General features: G+C 37.1%; 1 protein-coding gene across 1 annotated transcript in view; it reads left to right on the forward strand.

The window, feature by feature from the left end:
- The first annotated feature begins 507 nt into the window (after positions 1-507).
- LOC132920539 (ecdysone receptor-like) overlaps positions 508-18,230 on the forward strand; it is a 36,898-nt gene continuing 19,175 nt past the window's right edge. Inside the window, 1 exon segment of the mRNA XM_060983008.1 lies at positions 508-1,432. Coding sequence (XP_060838991.1) covers positions 937-1,432 — 496 coding nt within the window. The 5' untranslated portion in view covers positions 508-936.

Consider the following 18,230-nt stretch of genomic DNA (forward strand, 5'->3'; position numbering starts at 1 on the left):
TTAGTATGGAAATAAGTAATGAAGTGCATGTTTTAACTAGTGTACTATGGAGTTTCTTTCTGGAACTTCTATAGTGCCTTATAATAATCACGAATTAATTAAAACAAGGATGATGGACGTATCCTTGATTAATATATATATTATTCTGAATTCCTATAATATATAATATATATTATTATAAACTGCATTGGTTCGATCATGAATTTATTGTATTAATTATTTCTTCTGGCTCAATAATTGTGGTTTATAACTGTTTAGTGTTTAAAATATATTTATATTATTTTTAATTAAAACTACCCCGTGTTACCCCCCCCCCCCACTGCATAGAACTATTATAATAGGTATGCTATCACACGACTTGGTGTTTGACTAAATCCCATCGTCTCCGCTACGCGTTTACTTTTTTTTTTAAAATTATTTAATGTTCACCATAATAAAAACTATAGTGTGTAAAGTTAAATAATTTAAATTACGATTTCCTAACTCAGCTCGCGTTTTTGTTCGCAGGTCTGGAAACAGTCACAGCAGCAGCAGCAACATAACAGTGACAGGCGACAGTGTCGGCGAACGAGACCGTTTATCGCGTGTACATATTATATAGTGTCATAGTGTCGTGTTGATAACGTGCGAGGCGTATCGTGAAAAGTGTCGTATCGATTTTTATATTAATATAGTAATACAAAAGTGGTGTTGCCGCGTCGGCCGGTGTGCGGTGCGCGTCTCGACGACAACGACAACGACGACGACAGTGCGTGGCGCGCGTACAGGCTGCGGGAAATGCACCAACGCGGCGACGTTCAAGCGGACGACGGTCACGACGAGCCGGCCACCATCGCGGGGTGGTGCGCGTAGCGGCCGAATCGCGGCGGCGAGCAGCACGTCGTGCCGGGCCGCAACAGTCCATGCGTGATAACGTGCGACCCGCACGCGGCCGCAATGATGGACCAGAAATGTGACGGCGGCGGCGGTGGTGTCGCTGCTGCCACCGCCGGTGTCGGTGGCGGCGGCGTCGGCGGCCTCATGTCGTACAACCGTGGCCGTGGTGGCACCGAGGTCATCATCAAACCCCGTAGTCCCGCTGTGGTGCAGGTGGCCACCGGTGGCGGTTACCACGGCCTTCCGACGGCCTCCGACGCTGTCATCGTGCGCAGCCCGCCGGGCGGCCACTTACCCGGGCCGCAGCAACAAGCGCCACCGTCCCGCAACGGTTGTTCCACCCTGTTCAGCGACATCGCTGGCGTCAAGCGGCTCAGGCCCGACGATTGGTTGGCCGTCAACTCGCCGCCAGCTTCGTCACCCGGCACGTCGCACATATCCTACACCGTCATATCCAACGGCGGCAGTGGCGGTGGCGGTGGCGGCGGTGGTTACAGCACGTCTCCAATGTCGACCAACAGCTACGACCCGTATAGTCCGATGAGTGGCAAAATCGGTGAGTGCTTATATATAAATTATATGCAGTTTTTTGAAATTCTCTCAAGGTAACCCCTATTATAATATTATGTTAAGTGCAACGTCTCTCAGTCCATCTAAACTCTCCTTCCCCTCCGTACACCCTTACACACGGCTAATGTCCGTCTCGTGCGGTGTCAACTGCCAAGTTTGAATCTTTTGCATTTTCCATCAGTTCCTTATTCGGTGCGATGCACACGCGTACATTCTTATTTAGATTTATCGTGTGCGTGTGCATATAAAGTTTTTGTGAAAAACATAAAAAAAAACGACAAACCTATTGATTCGTTTGTCGAAAAGTATTTTCGTAATTTGGTCAAACGTGTCAACAAGGCGATAAAATTATTTTAATGCCATAGTCTTTCAACGAGTGGTCTACAAGTTTGATGTGTGTAATAATACAATAAATATTATGCGCGTCCGTATTTACTTGGCCTAGTTAGGAAATCAAACACTTGAAATGCCGCGGCCGCCGGTCTGTTATTATTACCATTATACGTTTTTATAATTACAATATATCGTACGGTCGGCAAATAACCGCGCGAATAGAAAAACAAACCGAATGACCGCGCGGTATATCGCGGTACCTGTTTATAGGAATGAAAAACGGTAAGCCTTGAGATTGTTATTTGCTAGGTGTAGGAATAATATTATAACCCGTACAGCGCGCGTCTAGACAATTTTCGTTTTTTTTCTGCCGGCGTCAATATTTTTCACGAAAATTTTTACCTCAAAAATCATTTTTTTTTTGTACGCGGTTCGGATATGAATAATAATAAAAAAAATGAATTTGTTACTCGTTAAATTAGCTACGCGAGTTATACACGCGACTATAGGTATACGTTTATTGTATCTCTCTCCGACTACACTTATACATTTTATTATGTACACGTACAATTTTTAACGACCTTGGTGGAACTAGGAATATTCACGTCGTCGATTGCGCAATAACCGAACGTTTATGTGTGTAAATGCAGCAAGAAATAATAATTATCTCTAAATAGTAATAATAAAAAAAAATTATTTAAACGATTATGATGTGTGTGTGTTGTGCTTATAATACATATATGCTATATGTACTATATATATATATACACGCATACATAATATTATTTTACTATCGTACACGCTGTATATAGGCCACACACACACACACACATATTATTATAATATACGATGTGTACACTCTGCGGGGTATCAATCACGTAATTGGGTTACGGAAATTTATTCAAAGTTCGACGGTTGACCTCTGCGGACCTCTGGGTGCCAAAATGTTTTTTTCTTTTTATTCTTACAAAAGAAAACATTACTTCGTCATAAATGGCGAAAGAAATAAAGTAGTATCGAGAGCCATTATATATGTCGTCGTCGTGGTCGTCGCCGTCGTTCCGTTGACGTGAAGGTGGGGATTATTAATTTTGGGATAGACCTTGTGTGTTTACACACTATACAGTAATATATATATAATACATATATACATGGCACTCGCGCGGACTGATACGAAAACAAATATGTAGGTCATTGAGCCTCGCGTGTCTGTATATCTCTTTCTTTTCCTCTCCCCGCTGCTGCAGTCTCCCCACCGTCCCTCAATAACATATTATATATATATTTCATTGGCTCGCCAAGCCAACGGTATAATATTTTTTTTTTTGGTCGTGGTCCTTCATTTTTTCTCGAAAACAAATATATAATATACATAATATATATTATAATATTAGAAACCGCTTATATTGTTCGAGATAGAAAATAAAAACCCACTAAAACAATCTCGGCGACACAGGTAAAAATATAAAAATAATAATAGTAATAATGAGTTATAAAAAATCCAGAAAGGGGAATATATTACTTTATTATACAGCAACTTCATCATCGCCTGCTGGTACGTTTTCTTTTATTCTCTCGCGTCCCATCATCATCAGATAATGATAATATAATAATAATAGTAAAGCATATTTCGAACGTAAAAAATACCTAACGGTACCTACAATAGGTAACAACTACGTATACTCTGTAGTTTTCTTCTTCGCGTCCGTTGCGCCGTGTAGCAGCGCGCTCGTCGGAGAACAATATCGCCCTTGGGTAGCTTAACCTTGGGCGGCCGCGGAACGGTGGTACATTAATATAATATAATAATATTATATACGAGGGAGAAAGAGAGGAGGCCTTTCTCTTTGTCCATACATCGTAAAATAACGTTTCATGTAGACCGTCCGCTGTGACAATAACAAAAATATGCGTTATAACGGATCACTGCAGCGAACTTTTTATCAGTTTTTAATTATTTAATATATACCGTGTGTTCGATTTCGACGTGTGCAACGTACAGCAACGTAGGTACTCGTCGTCGTCATCGTCGAGTCGATCGGCTAGTTACTCGGCTAGTTATTACATATTATTATACTATTATTATTATTATTATGGTAATCTGTAATATAATGGTTTACGCTCGTTTTTTTTTTATCCGCGATAATATAACTTCTTGACCTTGTAAACTATGGCGGAGGATACACTCAACTGATAAAAATATGTAGGCCAAGCTTTAGCGAGAAGTAAACTTTTTCGCGGTGTCTACTTACATAAAAATAATCGCGGGTGTACAATATATTATTTTACAATATTCTGTGTGTAGAGCATGCCCTACCTAACTTGACTCGTATATGAAATACGAATAGACACAACTTAGTAATATTTCTTTTGAAAGACGTTGATAAGTTGTATGCTCGGTCATACTATATATTTTATATTATATCATTATAGTAGATAACGTTTTTTCGTTTTATTTGTGGTTAGCTTGCCAATAATGATATACCACAACAAGGTGACGACTGGCGGTAATTATAGTGCATGATAACTATATCATCAACTCTAGTTGATTTCCAGTTAAAATTAAATCGATGGTTTTGCGTTAAAAAAAAAATTGTATCTATTTAAACACTGAATCCGAGTGTGTACAAATCGAATGAAGCGTGTTTTTGAAAGTTAATGATAAAAAAAAAAATTGATTTATATTTAATTGGACGCACATTTGTCTGCGAGAAAGGACATCGCTCAAACGCACAACTCAAATGCGGGTTGATGTGGTATGTTTTTTATATTGTATTTGTTTCGTATACGCTACCCGTATGCGCACATGACACATTAATTGGTTGAAATTTTACAGTTTATGACGTCGTGTGTTATATTATATTATGCCGCTCACACACGACCGTCGGTTGTGTATTATAATAATTCATGAAATTCTTTTTCAACTCTTTTCGACGTCTCCCCCCCCTCCAACCGCCATCACCTCAGACGTGTGCGTGCGCGTGCGAGCGTTGGACACATAACTGTGTGGGCGTCTTATTCGTTCAAAGGGTTGTGCGAGTCAAGGACTTTCGATCGCGAACGGTGTGATCGTGACACGACAATAATAATATTATTGTTGTTGTATCGTATAGTGATAGTAATTATTGTTTATCAATTTATCACTAAGAAGGGAAATCGACGAGGATTTCACGAACCGAAGGGAACGCTCGCGCGGTGAATGGACCGAAACGAAACGACGACACGATGACGACGACGATAATAATCGGACCAAGGTCGTCGGACGATATGTTATGATTGTTTTCCTTCGCGGGCCGACGGTTTCAGGAAACGCGGCCGCCCGTCGTCGAAAGGGATCGCGGCCTGTACGTGTTTTTTATCCTATCAATGCACCTAGGTGCATTATATATTTGTATGCACGTATTACCTAACACGTAACGGGGCATCGCGGTGTAATGTCGGTAGATAAATCATATTTTTTCTCCCCTCCCGGACAATGACGAATACACAATACACTACGGGCGTTCTGTATTGTCACTCCGTAATGAACCGTGTGTGTGTGCTCGCGCTAGAAAGAAAAAAAATAACGTTTACCACATACAACGACGACGACGACGCTGACGAACGACGCACAGCGTACGCGTTAGATAACAGCGGCCGACGGACGTGACTACTTTTATTTGAGTATATTATTATTATAAAAATGGTGAAACGCCGTCGGTTTTGGGATATTGTTGTACACCGCGAGCCGGTATACCCGTACGTTATGTGGGTCATTCGGTGTTTAATTTATTATATTATTATTATTATAGAAAGGGAACCGACATTTGACCTACACCCCGGAGCCGGTTAACCAGTCGGATTTTTCGTCGTCTACGCGTACGCACGCGCGACTGAATTTTTTCTCTTAGTCATCACCGTGTACAGTATTTATATTTGCTGGAGAAATAGTCAAAGTGAAATCTCCGTTTTTTTCCATCCGTCCGTCCGTCGATGAAGTTTATTAATTATTATCGTTATTATCGTCGTTACTACCGATATCCGGTCCGCTGCATCAGCTCGCCACCGCTTTTTTTCTTTTTCTGTACACTAACGAGTAATAATAGTAAAAGCGTATCGGCTTCTGTGAATCATATGTAATATACATCATCACGAGAGTATAGTAATCATATTTTATGGTCGTTTATTGACTCGGATGCGTGTGCCGTGTACGACTGGGCATGTTTTATGTTAATATGCCTACATGGCCGATAACTCTGTTTTTGTCTGGCGTGATTTGTTTTTTCACCAAAAATAAACATATTTAAACGAATTATGTCAACGATTTAACAATTCAGTTAAAAATTAACCGTTATCTCTACATGCTTGTATCGTATATTTTTTACTCTACAGATTAATATTGAAATTTAATTCGACAATATTATTCGTATTGAATTCGTAAAACTCTATACTTAAAATAACGTCACTTACGAATTATTGACGGTGTTGGTTCACTAGTCCCCCTCTCTCATAACTCGATTGTGTGCATTTAATAATTTAAGAGCTTGGTTTCGAATTTCGACGTCTGACCGATTTTCTTCGTGTATAAAAATATTTTTAAACACGACCGACTGACCAATATTATTTTCGCTCGCTATACCTACCTATCGGACTTTTGCATATTTAATCGGCTCGTTCGACTGCTCGTCGGCCGTTGTAAATAAATAAATCTATAATACTATTATATAAATGTATTTTGTATTTAATTTTTCTCTTAGCTGCACGCATACATATTTTCATATTATTATTTATATTATATACGTATTATAGGTCCGTATATTATAGAGCGGGTCCGGCGTTTTCTAAAATTAAAATTTCTACGACCCGAGTACCCGACTAAAAATACACACACACGTCGTACAAGTACGTGCCGGGCGGGCGGAAGGTTCCAGTCTACCGGTAGTATCGCGTTGTTGAGTGTTGGTGTGGGGAAACGCGATTGGGAGGGGGAGATGGATCTTTCACTTTTCGAATGGGGACACGGTGGCACTGAAAACCAACAGTCACCGCGGCGGCGGTGGCGTGAGCGGCGTTTTTTATACTTTCACTATATAATATACAAAATAATATAATATACCAGTTACAATAACGTGAATAACGTTGCTAGTCTTTTATAATAATAATATAATCGACACCACCGTATACGTATAGCGCGTGATTGATACGCGTGCCCGTCAAAAGCAGCAGCGGATATTAAGAAAAAGAAAAATTAACCGTTTACCCTGAGTTGATTGCTTTTATCGCGAGAATTCGTTAAGGGTGTCTGCGCACTATATTTGTTTTTTCTCACATTGATCTCCACACAAAACATAGCAATTTTTCGTTCAACGCGGCCTTTCTCATGGTTTTAACTTAAGCATTAGAATAAGTTGAGCTATAATTAAACTTAAATTTTAGAACATTATCTGTGTTTAAACATGAGCATTTTTTTTAATGTTTAAATTTGTATGAAAGTTATAAGTATTGTTAAATTGTAATATTTTACATACTCATATAATTTGCATAACATCGACATTTTATGAAAAAAGCTAACTTACTAACACAAGTTATGTTCTTAGTTTTAAGTTTGATAAATAATCAATTCATTATAACAAACAATAACGTAAATTTACCATATTATGAATGAATCGGAGACAGAAAATGCATATTGCGCTGACATGCTCTTATTATAGTTTTGTACGCACATGAATCGTTTGGAAACGGTCAGCAGGACCGGGCATAGAGACTATTCATTTTTCAACAACCTTCGATCGAATGCGCGCAGAAAACACTGTATCTCATCGAATTTATTGTATTAATTAATTTTGTCTGTGGTTGTAGCTAAGGCGAACAATGTACCGTGTTAATATACACACCCGGAGAGAAGACTCGCCTTCGTTGTGTTTATTTCGTTTGTCCGCTGAATCTGCAGCCGTCGTTTGATTAAAAAAATAATAATCTCGACGAGATTACACGTTTTTTTTGTATTCAATGGTGCCGCCAATTTGTTCAAATATTATAATATTAATATATAATATATGTATGGGCGTACCGTAACTATGACAAACGAACAAAAGAGAAATTAATTTCGGGAATCAATTGTTTTGTTTTTATTGATTTCTCGTCTAGGTATATATAGTTTTTCGCGTCTGTATATTTTTTTATTCGATTGAAACAAACCAAAGTGTAACAGTTTTGTATATTAAGCTCGTATGTTTTACAAACTTAACGTGTATATACCATTAAATTAAAAATCGTTCAAGCCCCTATTAGGTTAAATATTACATGTTAAAATGTAGATACGTCCATTATCATGCAAGGTTACTATATTATAATTTAGAATATTACAAGTGTAGATGTTGTTTTGGCTTGTAAATATATATTTAAAAAAACAAATGTTATGTTTTATGTTCAAATGAGTAAATGCGATGTATGATGTAGGACGTGGTGGTGTAAGAGTAGTCCCATGACACAGTTTTAAAGATTCTCATTAGTGGGCTTATATATTTTTATTTTAACCTATACTTGACCGATAAACGCTCATAAAGCGGAACTTGATGTATTAACTACATGGAAAATTGTACATTTCAATATTTTTATTTTAGTTTTTATGTAATTTCTTCCGTCAATTCAAACCGTACTTTTTTATTAGATTATTATTATTATCATTTTCCACGAGCAGCGCCAAAAAACACCTTTTATCTATGGATTTTAACCGTGAAATCATACAACAAGTTTCGTCGGCTAACGTCATCTTATCGTTCGATCAAATGCTTTATAAATGTTATGGATAGTAATATTCGTTATTATAGTTACTAGTTTATTACTTTATAATAATATGCGTGTATGGCCGTTATCCCGCGATTCATCGAAATTCTTTTCTCCATATGCGTACACCATTAATTTTCCATAATTACTAGGTATTATCCGTTACCCAACCCTCCCGTGATACATTATTATTAATTAGGTATAAACAGTATATTTACCAGCATAATAATACCGGATTGGAATGTAATAATAATCATGCGCCTTTAACCGTTTCAAACTTTTAAAATATCAAATTATTTATTTTTATACTCGCGTGGGTATATAGGCATGTAACAGCCTAGTATACATATTTACATAATATTATATTTGTTATTTAGTAGTATTATAGACTTAATATTTATTAGTAGTTGGATTTTACGTTGGATAAAATGGACAAAATGAAAACAAATGCACACGATTTCGTTTCAGTCGATGTATCCTTTAATTCGTATATTTGTAATGTATTCAATACAATAATTATTTAAACCGTCGTTTGTTCACAATATACACAATATAATATAAACACATCTAAAATATTATTATATACAGCAAATCCAGATAAAATGGTACTGTTATTGTTTAATTAGCAGTTTTTTTTCATTGATATCTGTAGATCCGGATTCATATTGACATAGGTGTTAATGTGTTACAAAATTTGTGATTTGCGTTAGCCTTGATAATACATTTTTATTATATTTTTATAATAATTTATTGTGCGATTTGATTTTCGACAGTTACATTTTCTATTAATAATCTCGTGTATTATGCGTGACATTTTATTATTAATATTTTGGTAATTGTTGTCAATCTCTCTTCCAAGCGGTTGAAGTCGAGCACATGTTTAATGTTTTTGGGCTGAATATTTTTATATACGACACACACACGTGTTAAATTGAAAAAAATACGTTACATTTTGCAATGAATCAATGGTTTTGGAAATCGATTGTGTATATTCATAGAGAGAATCTCTACACATGCTGAAAACCTACGGGTTACGATGCCCAAACGGAGGAGGTGTTCAGTAAAAATAAAAACATTTTGTCGTAGTGATGATTGTTGTTTTCGTCTGTTCCTCCGATTTTCGTAGTTTTGAACGGTTTCGGTGAGAGCTGGTTCGCCATCTAGCGGACGAACAGTGCGTAGACGTCATTCGGATTGCTATTCGGCCGACAGATGGCATCGGACGTTACGGCTGATCTGTTGCAACGACACCATCGGGCGGTGTGTGGCGTGTCGGACAACATTCATCGTCAGAAATCAGCCTTTAACAGAATTCCGTATTCCAGACCCGTTTTCGGGTAACCGAAAAATTAAACGAAACGTAAAGGCCGAGAACAGTTGGACTTTCTAAACTTGGGTTTGTAACTCACCATTTCTTACCGCGTATAGATGTTGGTTTAAGTATGGACGACTCGCCGAATTTGGAGTTGCGATTTCATGAGTACAATATTAAAGACAATATCGTGTGATGCGATCTGTTTAGATAACACGTACTTTCTATTATGGTGACCGGCGAGTGTACCGAGTGCTATAGGTACTACAGCGATACAATGATTGTTCATTAGTAGTAAACCGTTTTCAAAAATATCGAAATAACAATTTCAGAGCAATATGACGACGTCGTATTATTATCATCAATTGACAAGCACATCCGTCAATAAACGTTTTTAAATCTGATCGACGTTCGGTTACGCGGGCGTTCAAGTTCCCCTAGCGACACTCCCCCATAGTCCCCTATGCCGCTTTACTCGTATAATAAAACGACCGCGCTCTAACCTATACCAACGGACGAAAATATTCTACCCCCATCGGTATATTATGCTTTATGCGTATAAGCTCGTTCGAACTATAGATACCTATATATTACTACTACTACTACTACTACTACTACCTATAGATTATGTGCATGTGTTTTTTTTTTTTCGTAAACGATTTATTATTTTCAACGACCCGGCCCAAAGGTCAATAATATGTTTACGATTAAACACACCGGTCCCCCCCACTTCAACCCCGGACACCGCCGCCGACGTACTCGCGCATACCCATTGTAGGTCAGCAGCAGCTGCCTGCCAACGCCACCGCGTTTCCCTGCACCGTATAATATATAATAATGTAATATCATTACTATTATTATTATTATTATTATTTCGTTTTCATTGTCGTTGTAACGTAACGTGTACCTCCTATATCATAGCTGTATATGTGCAGCGTATTACCATTTATTGTAATGCGCTTCGCTCGACGTTTATCGTCGTTATAGTCTACAGTTTTTTTTCCTCTCCTATGGAGATACGACCTACCGCTGGCGTCGCATATATTATATTTATACACACATACATGTCAATATTATATCATGTATACCTCGTACGTGTATATTGCCTCTGTCATATTATACTATTTATATACATAATATTATACTTGCTACACTGTAACTTGCAGTCTGTACGACCGATTAGATTGCGTTCGGTCGATTATCAACACCGTATATACCACCGGCTATGCAGTGTATAAAATTATTACACGCGCCGCCTTATTTTCGATGGTATTATATTATTTAAAAAACACGTACCCGCCGCCTCGTGTTTTATAATAGTATTACAATGGTGGCGATATACACAATATGTTGGTTTGGGCCGAGTCCAATCAACCTGTCAACCCGTGACAACCGAAACTGATTTTTTTTCCGTTCTGACGAAATTCCCCCACTCACCTCAACTTACTGTATCAAAAACGAAATTATCACCTCTACCATCATAATCATCGTCATCTTCGTCATGATCACGGTTATTTAAATTATTATGTGCGAGTTGTAACACACACGACGACATTGATTTTCCAGCGCATCGTTTATTTTTTCCACGATCGTTTTTTGAATGTTTTTTTTTTGTTATTGCCATCTCAAGGCCGCTTTTTTCTCGTGAAAAACTAACCATCATCATCTATACTGCGCCCCACAAATCCACTTCGTAGGTATACAAACGGCAGCATCGATCGTCGACAGCGTACCGTCAGTATCATGTTATATTACGTGAAAGCGTACTCATATAAAAGTACAATACTTTTGTGTATATATTTAAAAAAAACTAAATAGCGTTTTTCACGTCTTCTGAACGTGATGCAGTGTTATTGTGCACCACGCGCGTCGTGTGTGGGGCCGTGGGGGACCCAGGAAGATAATATTGCGCCAACGCGAACCGATAATGAAGTATGCACGTAAATTATTAACTCGCGCGCGTACCTATCTCTGTAGCGAATAATAAAAATATTAAAAATGCTAGCAAGGTAGTTCAGACGACAGTCGTAAGATACATTGCACATATTATTCATCGCGCGGCCGATGTTATAACATTGCATTGCAATATTGCAGCGGTGTTTACCGGCCGTGACGGTTGTGACGGTTGATGTTGCAGTAGTAGCTGTGTGAAATGGCAATCGTAAACATGGAGCTAGAAGAATGTATACGGAACAAATGGCCAAATAGTAAAATAGAAGAGAAAAAAGTAAAAAAAAAAAAAAAACGAGAGGAGAGTTGAAAGACGGTCGCTCCGACCACAAAAAGCGCGGGCTATAGACGAAATAATAGCCAAGCAGTTTGTTGTGGTCGTTTATAGTTCGTATATTATTATTACACGAATTCTATGTACATCGAGAATTACGGAGCGTGTGATAATATCTGCAGCCCGGCCTAATAATGCGTAATAATATTTTTACGTTTAGTCATCGTCATCTCGCTCTCTGTAAGATATTTATTATGTATATATATATATATATGTGTGCCCTGCAATATGTTTATGCGTTGTTGTTATTATTATCGCGTGTACAGTTGTCCTTGGAACGGACACGCGCTTGTTCGGGGTGTGTGTTGGGAACATAAATTTATTATTATTATTATTATTGGTTTCTGCCGATCTCTGGCACGGACGCGTATTTTATTAACGTGTCGGTGATTTAAACGTCGGCGGTGTGTATTAAGTGCACATTACAGCTGCAGCCGTCGGTAAATCGCTAATAATATCTCTAACATCCGACGTTACCAGGTAACACGCGTGACCCGGTTAATAACTGTGGCGATTTGCGTTCGACGACTTCGGATCCAGCGAGATGTGGTTGGTCGTGTCTTGCTCGATAAACAATTCGGCACGTGCGAAGTTCGTCTTCGACATTCGGCATTACATAATATGTGCATATTTATTACCCAGCCATACAGTCGATCCGTACAGCTGGTCGGACGACAAGTTCATCCGGAGGCGGGCGGACAAATACCTTCGGTGGTGTGTATATGCATCATATTTTTGGACACAATAAACACAATAATAGTATAATATTACAGTTTCTCGCGACCAAACACACGCGCTGCACAATGGCGCCGAGGCCAGAGGCACATACGCCGCGCATTGTTGAGACGCTTCAGTCGTACAATATAATATCATTACGGCGTTTCGTTCGTTCGGTATGACGTGTACCGACAAAAACGTCGTAGGTATACCCGTGCGATAACTATAATATGCGCGTGCGACGTGATGATGTGATATGATGTAAAAAAAAAATTGTTTTCGACAAATTTTAATGGATAATAAATAATAATAATACCACAGGTATACCTACGCCACTTAATAGTCGTGGTGGGCACATGCTGCAATTTCGTGAAGGTTATCGCGTCCGGATTTGACGCCGAGAGAACGTTTGTCGTCGTCGATATTTGGTGGAGGCCGAGAAAAGATTTGAACGCATAAAAAACACCACGTTATCGATCAAAATATCTAGTGTTATAACAATGCCAGCGGGAGTTGAGCGTATATTTTACGTATTGTTATTATTACGACGTTAACGCATCCGTGACAAGCAAACAGAAAAAAAAAATAATCATGGCGGTGGCGCAAAAACCTATTGACGCTTGTGAAACGTTGCCAAAGAATAATATGTATAATAATAATATGTGCATGCTTGCGAGTTCGAAATAAGAAAAGAAAATCTCATTTGAAATCGGTCGAACGGAGATTCATGGTAGGAAACCTCGACGATTCCTTCTCCAGTGGAAAACACGCTCAAATTACGTATGGTGCTCGATATTCGTTTTTGTTTTAATTCGATAGATACGATTAAGCGTATGATGCTACAACACTCAACGGTTGTAATTACACCCCGAGAATTAATTACTTGCCTGTACATAATGCTTTTTTATTGTGCAATTAACTGTTGCGTTAATTAGTTAATTTTATTTTTGTCCTCGTTCGATTGCGATCTGTCGTGTTTTTACGACGTGGGTGTTTTGTTGACGACACGATCATTGCAATATACTTCGCCAACTACCATTTATATCGATTTGGAGTTGCAGTTTAGGTATAAGGTATGAATACGATGAAACACATAAATTCGTATTTACCGTCACTATTTACACGTTAGGAAAATAAAGTAGAAATTGTATACAACATTTTTATTATATTGTAATTTGGATAATATTTTATTAGATAGAAAAATATTTTCCCAAACCATTATCATCTTTCGGAAATCTATTGACAGAGTGAATCATTTTTTAAACGGAATTGTTATAAATAATGCGCGATCGGGATACGCTATTGTGTTGCCTATATTTGTATTTTAAAGGCGCTTTTTGATTTTCTCCGGCTCTTGACTGAAACAGTAATAACGTCTTTAGATTTAAGATAACAATTATAAGTGTTGTATTCTGTTTTATTCCAATTTTATTTTAAATTTGAATTTTAGCAAACTATACGTTATAAACGGCATCATAATAATTTTGTTTCTATTTCATCTATCTATCTATAATACAGAATAATATTTTTAAAGTTGAAATTTAAGCAGCCCCCTAATCTATATGTATATAACCTACCGGCTAGAATAAATCACTTGTAAATACCAGTTACAAAGAGAATATTAATATTTGTGTAGGTACCTGCTTTTAAAAAATAACTTAGTCTAAAAAGCTCTATATCTGCAGCTATTCAAATATACAAACAACTTACTACCAATTAATATTTATAATCTTTAAAAATGTTTATACATTTAAATCAATCCTCTTACAACCATAGACTTTTCGACTATAAATATTTTATAAGACCATTTAAAAATGTAGAAATATTATAATCTTTATTTAATTATCTATGCATGTTTATATTAGTGTTGTAATTATATTGTTTACTTTATCTTACTCTTAAGTTTGTACTGAACTTTGCAGACATATATACCTCCCCCCCTAAACAAGGTTTATGCTTAAAGGGCTTAATGCAAACATAATATATACCTTGTATATTTTTATTTATATTGTAAAATTGTATATTGTTTTGTTAAATAAATTATTATTATATATAATAATAAAGGTTTTCGTATACTTATCTTTATATTTTCGATTGTGTAATATCATATATGTGACGTGTTAGAATTTTTATTTATTTCACTGATTTGCCCGAGGTTCGATATTATATATTAGCAAACGTTAATATAACGAGGACGGAGTACAAACGTATTACGAAATCAGACGTCTGATTTTTATTTAAACTATGATGTTCGAGCAACGTAGTGAAAATTGGATCGTGATCATATAAAAAAATAATTATATATTTTTCTTATTATTTTTTTTCTCATTCTGATTTCTATTCCTTTTTAAAGTCAATATTATTGCCGTGATTACTCGTATAATTTACACGTTGAATAATAAGATGAAATTACTATTGCGTTCATATTAATTATATCTGTATACTCTGTAGTGTGCTATACGCATGTCTTATTATCCATAATATACTGATTTAAATTAATAACGTTGTACGAAAAGTAGAGTTAGGATTTTAAATCCATACGTTTTATCTAAAATATTGTATTTATTATCTAAAAACTCCAAACTTATTGCCCTTGAAAATGCATTAAATACATAATTACATTTTTGTTGATAGAATAAAAGTACCTATTATTTAATAATGGATGAGATCTGTTGTAGAAATAGAATAAAATTGACATATATATATACATATATGTATTCAATCGAATAAATCTGAGACTGGTATTTCAAAGCTAGATTATGACATGTTTAAGGTATTGTATACAAAAATGAAAACTACATATTTTATGTAACCTTATATCTCGCAAGATTTTTTTTTTATTTTGTCATATTTTTTTTTAACAATTAGGTGAAAAATGACCTATAACAATGAAAAACCGCACCGAAAACGCCAAAGTCCTAAACAAATCCGTTGTTAAATTAGTATGAAGACGAAACACATTTTATGTAGCTTGGAAAGCTCCGTCAGAAAATAAAAATATAAGATTCAAATTTTCATAGAAATGTTAGTTAATTCAATACTGCTTCTATGGTATTCTAAACACGCGTGTTACTTCACCAGTCGTCTCGTATAAATAGTATTATAATAGTCTACTGAAATGTTTTGATTTTGTGAGCAATGAGCATGTAATTAGACTGTATAACATCTTGGACTGCGTACAATAATTATGTGCATTCGTAGAATACTTTTTTCTATTTCATTTCTACATTTATAAGCACAAATATTCCCTTTTACGTTCAGAAGGTATACGCGCAATCTCCAGATGGTTCGACCAAGCTCGTAAATCGAAATCGTTAATATATATATATATATATATATATATATATATATATATAAAAACTGACTCGGGGAAACGTAGGTCGTGCAGAGCCGTCGTTACAGCCGTTGTACAGCATAGGACCTACTATAATAATATCCCTCTAGAGAATTATTATTCTTTTTTTTTAAACCTCCAAGAAGAGACGCAAAATCAACAAATGAAACTGGTTCTTATCTTTCTCTCTCTCTTTACTATCTATAGTCTATACCTGTTATACACACACACACACTCGCGCGCGCAACGCGTATTGCTTAACGAGTTTTATTCACCGCGTGTGTCTTATATTACAAGCACGTCGTAAAGAATGTCTAAGGGTTGAGAACACCGAGAGAGGGTTGTATAATGTATAACACCTGCTGTACCTAGAGGGGGTTGCTGGAGTTCGGCTTTTAACCCCGCGCACTGCAAGGTGTGCATCAAAAACCGCTTCTAAGAAACCCGCCTCCGCGGCCCGTAGCCGACCCGCGCTGCTGCTGTTGTTTGGGTTTATCTCTATCTGACTGAAACGTATATATATAATAATATATAACCGAAGAAATAAAATCCGTTTCGATAAGACTATAAACATGAAACTACCGCTACCGACATGTCTCTTTCCGTCTAATGGTAATAATAATAAAAAAAAATCTCGCAGGAGAACCGCTTGTGATATGAAGGAGAGGGCCGTATGCGTTAGTCATGGGTTTCCATGTATAAAAAAATATCCATTAATCATTCACGTATGATATGAACAAAATTAATATTAACCCCTTTAAACATTAAAATGTATGACCACGTTTGAAAAAATCTCCCGACAATCAGCCACGTGATCCGATTATGTTATAACTTTTTACCTACACACACGTCATATATATATATATATATATATAATGTTCTATAGTATACGAGTTTATATTATGCGTTTTACTTTTTCGTAAAACATATTTTTCGTGTAATATAAAAATCATTATTACTATTTGGTGTGTCGTCGAATAAAAATAAAATATATCATAATGTTTTTCGATACTTTCTTGAGAAAAATTGACTGAAACAAAGATCGTCTACTTGGTATCTATTTTTTTTTTAATCGAGTAAAAAATAAAACAACGATTTTCCTATACATTGTATAGTATACAACAGTCGTGCGGGATCGAGGTAGGTAGTAAATTATTCTCTCCACACACGTCGTAATAACCGTATCGTAAAACGCGGTGACGCGGGTAGGATAGACGATAGATAGATAGTGCGTGTATAGGGTAACTCGTAAGAATTTGAAGTGCATCTCAATAATATAATAAATAATAATATATATTATAACGGGTTACCGATCGGACGCATTATATACATTTTGAGATTATGTACTACGTGTGCTGTTCAGTGTTGTGATGACGCCGAAAACCCGTAGGTACCATAAACACTATTTATATTACTACAACTACGGGTTCGCCGGTTTCAGATATATACAAACGATAAATAAAAAAACGTTTTTAAACGTCCACGTCGCTGCCTCTGCCGCGGAGAGAGTACTACTTTCACTTGAAAACGTCGTAGCCGAGAGAGTGTGTTCTCACTCGTGTGCCGTAATATCAACGTAAGACCGTAGAAACGCTTGTATTTTCTCGGTTTTTGGTCGATTCGCTCGTCGTGTTTTGTACTCGAAACATTACAATTTTACGACATTATAATATTATATTATTGTGCTTTATATACGGTCGGACGCGGTCGCGGTATAATAATAATATAGTCTTGGTATAGTCGTCGTCGTTCGTGTGTGATTGTGGTGGGGGCGGCGGAGGTGTATTAAGCGGGCGGGCGGGCGCAAAGTGTTGGCCCTGAACTTATCCCCACCCAGCGGTCGTGACGACCACGGCGGCGGCACTCGCGTGTTGTGTTGATATCGGAGGCCAATGCCGCCGCCGCCCGGACGTCGCACTCTCTCTCACCTGCAGCCGCCAGTTCAAGTTCATCGTTCCGGCAGTGTCATCCCGTCGCGCGTTCAAGTCTCCTCTGGTCGTCGTCGTCTCGACCGTCGCGTGTTATTTATTTCTCTGACA

This window comes from Rhopalosiphum padi, chromosome 2 (genome assembly GCF_020882245.1).
Source record: "Rhopalosiphum padi isolate XX-2018 chromosome 2, ASM2088224v1, whole genome shotgun sequence".
Classification (NCBI taxonomy): domain Eukaryota; kingdom Metazoa; phylum Arthropoda; class Insecta; order Hemiptera; family Aphididae; genus Rhopalosiphum; species Rhopalosiphum padi.